Source organism: Capra hircus, chromosome 23 (genome assembly GCF_001704415.2).
Source record: "Capra hircus breed San Clemente chromosome 23, ASM170441v1, whole genome shotgun sequence".
Lineage (NCBI taxonomy): Eukaryota > Metazoa > Chordata > Mammalia > Artiodactyla > Bovidae > Capra > Capra hircus.
In genome coordinates this window covers 1544737-1554746 of record NC_030830.1, presented here as the reverse complement: position 1 = coordinate 1554746, position 10010 = coordinate 1544737, and the positions used below count along the sequence as shown (strand labels likewise).

At 55.3% G+C, this 10010-nt stretch overlaps 1 protein-coding gene across 2 annotated transcripts; it reads left to right on the top strand.

Annotated features, from left to right (window-relative positions):
- SERPINB1 (serpin family B member 1) lies at positions 428 to 9321 on the top strand. 2 transcript variants are annotated; one of them, XM_018039198.1, is made up of 7 exons: positions 428 to 535; positions 1545 to 1719; positions 4078 to 4212; positions 4731 to 4848; positions 6157 to 6299; positions 6455 to 6622; positions 8046 to 9321. In XM_018039198.1, the coding sequence occupies exons 2-7, from the start codon at positions 1552 to 1554 to the stop codon at positions 8445 to 8447; spliced, it is 1134 nt and encodes a 377-aa protein (XP_017894687.1). In that variant the 5' UTR covers positions 428 to 535; positions 1545 to 1551; the 3' UTR covers positions 8448 to 9321. The 2 variants fall into 2 exon arrangements, with proteins under 2 accessions (XP_017894687.1, XP_017894688.1); XM_018039199.1 differs by lacking the exon at positions 428 to 535 and adding an exon at positions 880 to 966.

The window sequence follows — 10010 nt, the reverse complement described above, 5'->3', positions numbered from 1 at the left end:
GTGTGAGCAGTTATGTGAGTTGGCCCAGCCTGGTGGGGTTGTCACTTGCCAGGGGAGTCTTGGGGCTGAATTCACTGGGCATCTGAGCCGGGGACCTGGGCGATGTTGCTTGGAACTGATTCTATTTCCTCTCACCCCGAGGGCCCCTCCTCACCACCACCACCGCCACTCCCACGCCCCATAACCTGAGAGGCTGGAGTGTACAGATGAGACCTCACAGAGGCTGGTTTGGCCTCTGAGAGGTGATGCATCGCATCTCAGTCATTCACACCTTAGTAAGAAACAGCTCATCTTGACAGAGATGACAGGCCCTTGACAGAGACCTGAGTTTGCTGGGCACTCCGGGGCGCTGATCCCCAGGAGGGCGCTGCGCGCACGCGGCTCGCCGCCGGATGCACCGCCCTGCTCCGGCTCCTGGGAGGTGAGTCAGGGGGCAGGGCGCCCCGCCCGCGCCGCCTGCGCCACCCCTTCTGCCGCTATAAGGGCCGCGCCGGCCTGCCCCAGACCCCGCCCCGCCCAGGCAGCCGAGCAGCGGGTAAGGCCCGGCAGGGAGCTGGGCGGGCGGGACAGGCTCGGGTGGCCCGCGCCCCGCGGGGTCGTGCGCCCCTCGGAATCCCCGTGTCCGGCGGTCACCCCGCCCCTGCCCCGCACCCCGCGGGCCCCCATGTCGGGCGGTCTCCCCGGCCCGCCGTGCGCCTCGCGGAAACTCCTTGTCCGGTGGCCACCCAGCCCCTTGGCCCGCGCCCCGCGGAGGCTCCCGTGCGGAGGCTCCCGTGCGGCGGCCACCCCGCCCCGCCGTGCGCCCGCCCCGGGGTCGCTCCGCCGCTACGGCGCCGGCGGCCGGAAGGCGGAACCCAGCCCTTCTCTCCCTCCTCCGGAGCTGCCTGCGCGGTCCGGCCCAGGCCCAGCCGCTCCTCCTTCCTCTTTCCTGCGGCTGGAGGCTCGGGAGGCGATTTCTCAGCGACAGTAATAATTCAGCTGTGACTCGCATGCGGGGCAGCCGCCGGCCCATCGATCCCCTTCCTCCCCCGAGTGTGGGGCTGAGCGGGAGGCCGGGCGGGGACGGGGGCCGGCTGAGGGGCCAGGGCCAGCTGCTGCACCTGCAGACCCCGCTGCCCGCGGGAGGGACAGGGTTTCCGGTCACCTTCTCCCTGTCCAGCCGCTCGACCTGCCTCGGGGCCTGTGTTGGGTTTCCGAGCTCTCACATCCTGCGAGAATGGGGCGGTGAACCCCATTGTTCACGGACAGTGACCCCCAAAACGAGGGTCATCCTGCCTCCTTGCTGGAATCTGCTTCATTGCTTGGCAGGTCGCTCCGAGTTTCTATGGGAGACTTGGACCCCATGTCAGTGCTGGGTCCCTGGCCAACCTCCCCGGGCCACACATCTATGCACGCGGGTTCTGGCTCTCCTAGAAAGAGCGGGAGAAAGTACAAGTTCCAGCGAACGTCGGGGGTGGGGTGGCCCAAGCTGAGAGGAGACCCGGGCGGCCTTGCTGACTTGCTTGTTCGGCCGAGGGCGGCTCAGGCTCTGCTCTGCGTTGTAGCCTCACCATGGAGCAGCTGAGCGCAGCCAACACCCGCTTCGCCGTGGACCTGTTCCGCACCCTGACCGAGCACAATCCTGCCGGAAACATCTTCATTTCCCCCTTCAGCATCTCGTCAGCGCTGGCCATGGTCTTTCTGGGGGCCAGAGGCGACACCGCGGCACAGCTTTCCAAGGTCAGCAGAAACTAGCCAGAATTGTCTGCTTTCCCGGCTGAACCCTGCCCAGCCTGGACCAAAGGCTGTGCCTTTGAGCTCTTGCAGTGCATCTGTGGGCTTCCCCAGATGGCTCAGTGGTCAAGAATCCGCCTGGAACGCAGAGACTCAGGCAGACTCGGTTTCAGTCCCTGGGCCTGGACGGTCCCCCTGGAGGAGGGCATGGTAACCCACTCCAGTATCCTTGCCTGGAGAATCCCATGGACAGAGGAGCCTGGGGGGGCTTCAGGCCATGGGGTCGCAAAGAGTCGGACACGACTGAAGCGACTTAGCAGGCACGCGCGCACAGTGCGTTTGTAGAATTGTGTCTCAGTGTTCAGTGTTGTGTGCCATGTTATACGTTATACTTCAGGAGGTCAGACTTCCAGAAAAAGCCCCAGGGAAAATCCACTTGGATGCAGGCTGTCAATTCATGAGCCAGTCTCTACTGAGCAGCTGCGATGGGGTGGCTCTACCGGTAAGGAACCCGCCTGCAGGAGGTGTGAGAGCCTCAGATTCAGTCCTTGTGTCGGGAAGATCCCCTGGAGGAGGAAACGGCAGCTCACTCCAGTATTCTTGCCTGCAGCCCATAGAGTTGCAAAGAGTCAGACAGGACTGAAGCAACCTCGCATGCATGCATGCATGAGACAGACAGTGCTTTTTGTTGGGCTGAGCAAGTGTGAAGTGTGGAGTGTCAGTCACTCAGTCGTGTCTGACTCTTTCTGACCCCATGGGCTGTAGCCTACCAGGCTCCTCTGTCCATGGGGATTCTCCAGGCAAGAATACTGGAGTGGGTTGCCATTTCCTCCTCCAGGAGATCTTCCCGACCCAGGGATCGAATCCAGGTCTCCTGCATTGCAGGCAGATTCTTTACCAGCTGAGCTACTGGGGAAGCCCAGTGGAGTCTCCCATATTTGGGGAAATCACAGGGGTCAGCACGTCCGGAGTGCAATGGATCAGCCTCGCCCTGGGAAACCCGCCTTTGTGACCACAGTGTCTCTCCCGGGCTGAGGACAGAGCGGTGAGAAGACTGGCCGCCCCTGCCGCCTGCTGCTTCTGCCCCAGCATCGCCCCGCTGGCTCTCACAGGCACCGCCTCCCCCAGGGCTGGCTGCTTTCCCTGTGATGCCGGCTCCTCCCTCCTGCAGCGCCCGCGGGGTCTCTTTCCTTGTGAGCATGATGGCACCTAGTGGAGAGGTCCAGGGGCCACCAGAGCGCCCTGAGCTCCTGGGCCTGGCCCAGGCGTGTCCTGTGTGAGCAGGAGGGCCCTTCAGGGAGACGGGGAGGCGATGCGGAGACTCCGCCTGTCCTTGGGGGGTGTGGAGGGCACCCGTGTGATGGGCCCGCTTTATTCTCAGTGGGGAACTCTGGCTTTCCTTGAAAGGAAGGGCGTCCGTGAAGGTCTTTCTAGGGTCCGGGTCACAGGTCACACTGCACCTAGAGCCAGGGAAGGTCCAGCCTGGATTCAAGTTCACCGGCCTGTTGCAGCTGCACAGCTTCTGTTTGCACTTGATGGAAAACCAACGTTTTTCATCACTGTAGATACAGAAGCATTTGAAGGTTTTCAAACATCTACTTTAAAAAAAAAAAAGAAAGAAAAATCCCCTGGTAGTAGTAACTGTTAGTTGCCCCTGCAAGGTAATCTGAGCTTCTGTTTTGAGGTATTCCAGGAACTTTATAACCTCAGTGAAGAGCAGTCCTAAGTTCTTCCCCCTGTTTCCACTGAAGAGATGGGTCACAGCGCCCACACACACACTCCACATGTCAGGCAGAGACTGGCCTTTGTACACGGTAGAGCTTTGTTCTTTGTGCCCTAAAAGAAGGAACCAGCCCAGGCCTCATAAAACCATAAAGTGACTCTTGGTGTAACTGATATGTGGAGAATTAAACTTTAGCAAGTGTTAAGTTTAATGAAATTGTTTTTAAGCAAGTGGGTGACTGACGCTGGCAAGGCAATTAAAAAACCTCTCAGTCTCAACTACCTTTGTGTTCTCACATAGCTGATGATTCTTTTACCCACTGTTTATTTCTGAGAACTTTCAGGAAAATTCTATTTGTACAATATACTTATGAACATACCATTTATGATCGGGGGAAGCAGACTTGAATACAGGTTTAGTTTATTAACCACTCACATTTGTGCAGCTGTAATTATATCAAAAAATGATGCAAAAGGGCAGCTTTCAATATACTTACTATGCTTCACGAAGCTAATACATTTTGGATTTTGCTGATCAATAATTAGTACTAAAACATATTAATTTGATGGAAGCAAATTCCAAGGAACCGGCTTATAACTTCAAAATCCATGGTTATAGAGATAGTATTTCCTTTATTTTAGGTTCTCCATTTCGAAGGAGTTGAGATTCATTCGGGATTTCAGAGTCTGAATGCGGATATCAACAAGCATGGTGCTCCCTACACTCTGAAACTCGCCAACAGGTTATTCGGAGAGAAAAGCTACGATTTCCTCCCTGTGAGTGCTTTGCTCTTCGTGGTCTCAAACTCGAAAGACAAGGCAGACTTTGTGCCCAGTACAATCGAGTCACACAAACCAGTTTTAATTTTTATGAACATTCAGAAAAATAATCCAGAATGAAAACATAACCAACAGTGTTCGCCCTGGCGGAGGTGATTTCGTTCCCTCATCTCCACAGTGAAAAGATCGACCCCGGCTGCTCTACTGAAGATCAAGAGTGAATCCTGTCATTCACTTCCAAGTACAATCAGCATTCGCTTGTTTATGAAAATGTTAGTCAGAGAATAGAAAAGAATTGGTAAATTTTTGGCAACACCAAAACTTCTGACCTGCACGCTTAAGAGAGGTTGAGACCGCCAGTTCAATGTTCTGTGGTTTTCACCAGAGTTAAAAAAAAGTCGGAGAGCTAGAATTTTTGTTGTTACCATGAAATATGCCTTTGGGGACCATTCCTGTCGCTTTTAAGGATTTTAGAGGAGTTCCTCACGACAACTCCTTTTTCTTTTCTTAAACAGGAGTTCTTAGCTTCAACGCAGAAAATGTACAATGCTGAGCTGGCCAGCGTGGACTTTCTGCGGGCCTCCGAGGAGGCGAGGAAGAGCATAAACGAGTGGGTCAAAGGGCAGACAGGAGGTGAGCGAGGGCGGCGCTGGCCGTCCGCCGGGTCCTTCCTGCCCTCCGCCCGCCTCTCCCCCTGCAGGGGACCCTCCCCTTCCCTTGCCCCTCGGCCTGACCCTGGGGTCCACCTTTACTGCCCAGGGCCTGACAGCTTTCAAACACAGGAATTTCTCCAAGTGGAAATGTAAACATGCTTTAACTGAAGATGCTAAAAGCTTCTTCCCTGTAAGTTCCCCAAACTGCGCTTAAAAGCTGGAACTCACGCTGACCGGAGAATAAACGGACGGAGCCTTGCGATCCAGTGTCTGCAGGCCGCTGTGGCCAGCAGTGCTTTTTGCCAGTACCTCGTCTAAGGGTCAGGCTGTGTCTCTGGTTCCTGTCTCTGTTGTGGTCACGGAACGGTCAAGGCACCCACAGCACACCTGTGCCTTCCACACCCACAGTGGCCGTCACAGCCACACGCACCACGGGTGGGGCCGTGTGTCCGCGGAGGAGCTGTCCTACCTCTTAGACGTCTGTTAAAGGCTTCCCTGTGGGAGTTAGGCGACCACTTGGATGATCTGAAGAAGCGATTTCTTAGTGACTAGAAACACTTTGGTTAAGAAATTTTTCCTTTCCTGATAAAGAATGGCCTGTCTCCACATGAGGCCCACTGATTATCATACATCCCAGAAAAGGAGATTTTTCCTGTTTTTAGCCCTTTAACCCAACAACTTGTTTTGAAGCATCGCCCCTCGGGGTAGTTTGTGTTTCCCCTGATCCGCCCTCGGGTTGAGGGTGTGAGGGCGTCTTAATTGTGGCGTGCGCACCCCGGGTGTGGTGTGTGGGCTTAGCTGGCCCGAGACTTGTGGGATCTTAGTTCCCCAACCAGGGATGGAATCTGCATCACCTGCATTGAAAAGCAGATTCTTAACCACCCGACCACCAGGGAAGTCCCTCGGAGCTGATTTACTTACAGTGGGGGCACCCCGGGGGCCTTAGCTAACTTAGTGCCATGTGACAGGACTTTGGGTAGAAGGAAGCATTTGAATTGCATTTCAGTGCTAATCAAGTGTGTTAGTCATTCAGTCGTGCCCAACTCTTCGCGACCCCATGGACTGCTGCCCGCCAGGCTCCCCTGTCCATGGGATTTTCCAGGCAAGCATACTGGAGCGGGTTGCCATTTCCTTCTCCGTGGGTTGGGAACGAGGACCCCAGTCTCCTGCATTGCAGGCAGATTCTTTACCAGCTGAGCTGTGAGGGAAGCCCAGTGCTAATCAAAGGTCCTTTCAAATTTGGAATTCTGGTAGGTGGGTTTTTCAAAACCTAAGTTTGTCTTTCTAGGGAAAATTCCGGAGCTGTTGGCCTCAGGTATGGTTGACAGCTTGACGAAGCTGGTGCTGGTGAACGCCATCTATTTCAAAGGGAGCTGGCAGGAGAAGTTCATGGTGGAGGCCACCAAGGATGCGCCTTTCAGACTGAATAAGGTGAGGGTGGATGACTGGCAGGAGAAATTCATGGTGGAGGCCGCCAAGGGTGCGCCTTTCAGACTGAATAAGGTGAGGGCGGATGACTGTCTAGATGACTCTGTGCTCCAAAGCCACGCGGATAATGATGGGCGCTCTGTGGTCTGATTGTTCAGAAAGAAACAAAAACGGTGAAGATGATGTATCAGAAGAAGAAGTTTCCCTTCGGCTACATCAAGGACCTTAAGTGCCGGGTGCTGGAGCTGCCCTATGAGGGCAAGGACCTCAGCATGGTCATCCTGTTGCCGGACGACATCCAGGACGAGGCCACGGGGCTGAAGAAGGTGCGGCCCCGCTCCCTGCGTGGTGCACGGATGGGGTGTGTGTGTGTGCGTGTGTGTGCACGCGTGCACGTGTGTGAGCATCTGTGTGTGCGTGCACACGTGTGTGAGCATCTGTATGTGCACACGCACATGTGTGAGCATCTCTGTATGCGTGCACACGTGTGTGAGCATCTGTGTGTGCACACGCACATGTGAGCATCTGTGTGTGTGCACGCGCACATGTGAGCATCTGTGTATGCACGTGCACACATGTGTGAGCATCTGTGTGTGTGTGCGCGCGCACGTGTGTGAGCATCTGTGTGTGTGTGCACGCGCGCACGTGTGTGAGCATCTGTGTGTGTGTGTGTGTGTGTAAGAGGTAGGAGTGTGAAAAGGGTGGTTTTTCTTCCGTGTGTCTGTCCTGTTGTGGGCCTTGCCCTTCCCCTCCTAACTAAACTTCCTATTGAGCGGCTCTGATACCAGCCACCTGCAGCTACAGCATGCGTTAGAACCTGGGTGTTCCTGCTTTCAGCTGTATTTCCATGGTTGTCCCTTCCTGACTGTAACATGGAAAGTCTGGGATGAGCAGCATCAGCAGGGCAGCTCGGCGAGGCTCTGTCCCGGGGAGCAGCAGGAGCAGGGCGGCCACAGGAGCTGGGCTCACACAGCTCGCGCTGTGCGCCGGTGTCTCGGCAGGGCTCCCAGCACGTGCTACGGTTCCCCACTTCAAACGAGGAACTAGGTCTATTTCTGGTTTGACCAGCGTTCTTGTTCAGTCAGTAAGTCGTGTCCGACTCTTTGTGACCCCGTGGACCGCAGCACACCACGCTTCCCTGGCCTTCACTATCTCCCGGAGTTTGCTCAAACTCATGTCTGTCGAGTCGGTGATGCCATCCAACCATCTTGTCCTCTGTCGTCCCCTTCTCCTTCCGCCCTCAATCTTCCCAGCATCAGGGTCTCTTCCAATAAGTTGGCTCTTTGCATCAGATGGCCTAAGTATTGGAGCTTCAGCTTCATGAGCTATGTCTATCAGGACAACTTCAGCTGTGTGAGGTTTACAGATAATCACAGTGACCACTGGGACTCAGATAAACAGAAGACATAGAAGAAAGCTTTAAAAATTACCCCGTGTCACTCAGCCAGTTGGGGAAGTAACAGCCGTGATGGCGGTGGTCCAGCTGGCAGAGGCTCAGTCAGTCCTGGGTGGGGGCCGGTGGTTCCTGAGCCCCGTCTCCATACGGGGGCCTTGGTGCCTGGGAACATGGTTCTGTTTATTATCACCAGCAGCCAGAAAGGCGTGAAATCCCCAAGTGGAACCTGTTTTGGTGCAAACGTGAAGGAAACCAGCAAGCAGTGGATAGGATGGTCTGTTCATCGGAACAACGCCTTACTGACTGCCTTCCATAGAATGGTTCAGCTCTTCTTTTCACCCCTTCTATTCCAGATTGAGCAACAGCTGACTCTGGAGAAGCTGCGGGAGTGGACCCAACCCGAGAGCCTGGACCTCCTTGAGGTCAGGGTCCAGCTGCCCAGGTTCAAGCTGGAGGAGAGCTATGACCTCAGCGAGCCCCTGGCCCGCCTGGGTGCACGGGACCTCTTCGGCAGCAAGGCAGACCTGTCCGGCATGTCAGGGGCCAGCGACCTCTTCATATCCAAGGTGGTCCACAAGTCCGTCGTGGACGTGAACGAGGAGGGCACGGAGGCGGCGGCCGCCACGGGGGCCATCGCCCAGTACGCTATGCTGATGCCGGAGGAGGAGTTCGTTGCCGACCACCCCTTCATCTTCTTCATCCGGCACAAGCCCTCCTCACACATCCTGTTTCTAGGCAGGCTTTCCTCCCCATAGAAGCTAGAGATGTTAACGTGAGGTCAAGCCTACAGCTCTCTGCCTGCCCTTTAGATGGTGACCATTCTCATCTATCTTTACCTGTAAAGTACTATTTGATAATGAATCTTTAATCTCCTTTGTAAGCTCAGCTCTCTTGGCTGTTCACCCATTAACCTGGCATGGGTATCTCTTCTTTTTTTATACTGAAAAAAAATCCCGTGATTTCTCTTGAATGCATTGAGTTAAAAAAAGAAAGAAGAATCAGATGTGTAGATCCTCGACAAGGTAGCAGTCTAGGAAGTTGCTATACTTTCCTGAGAGCCGTGGGGGACAGTGGGTCACGCCGCCATCTGTTTTTAGAAATAGACTTTTGGAAGCCGCAATAGAGAGATGTCCTGATAGCTGAGGGGAGGCTCCAGCAGATACTCAGTTGAAATACAGGCGAGCGCCCCCGTTGAGGGTCAGGGTTATGAGACAGGCTTGCCTTGGCGAGGTCTCTGACCCTGTGTCCAGCCCTCCGACCTGGCGGTAAGCCGCGCCCTCCTTGTCTGTTCTCCCTTGCTCCTCCGGAGGCGCGTTACGAGGGGCACATGGAACCAAGCAGTAGGCGTCTCATCAGGAAAGAAGCCAAGAAATGACAGGACCTCGCCGCTAACTGCCTTCTCCCACGCTTTCCGGTAGAGGCTCTTGAGGTCCGTCATCTGGCACCCGTTTCTCTGGTAACAGGACAGCTTCGTGCAAGGCTGTGGGGGGCGACGGGTGGCAGGGTGCTATTTGATGAATGTCAACCTTTGTCAGCGTTCTTGGAATGTGCCTTGAAAGGCTGCATCTTCTCGCTCTCGTGAAGCTGGTCGGTTGATTAATAAAGTTTCCTAAGATCGTGCAAACCAGACTGATCTCAGTCCTCTTCTTGTTTCTCCCTGATCTCGGGGAAGCCAAGACTGCAGAAGGGGGTTCTTGGCCTGACCTGTGCTCACGTCTGGCTGATACGGAGTGACTGCACAGCACACCCACAGAATTCCAGCAGACCTCGTGTTGGCGGGCGTCTCTCCTCCCTTCTCGAGATCCTTCCTAGCACCTGCCGTACGAGTCCTCTTGGCTGCAGGGACCAGGAGGAAAGCCGCAGTTGTCTCTTCCTGTTTGCCCCTCAGCCCCGCATCTACTCAGCGATTTCGAGTAGGTCGTATGGATCGAGTTACGTGGGCCCGAGCAGCTCTGCTCAAATCCTCCCTTTTTGTGTCTGGGGAACAGGCCCCTGGACTACCACCCGCTGCTGAACAACTAGGAAATCCGAGAGCAGGGACTAGATTTGGCTCTGGTTTTGGCTTGCTGCCCATAGGTAGCCAGCAGGGATGGAGCCGGTGCCCTTGTGGCGCTGGCAGTGAGAGTGTGGAGTCCCCACCCCGGGCCTCCAGGGAAGCCCCCAGCTCATATCTGATGTGGAGAACGTCCACCTCTCCTAATGAGGAGTGAGATAACCTGGAGACCAACTGGAAAACTGAAAAAACACATGGCAGCCCCTCGGGGGAAGGCTGACTTGATCATGGAGAAACACTGGGCCCAAGACTCAGCAGGGACCGG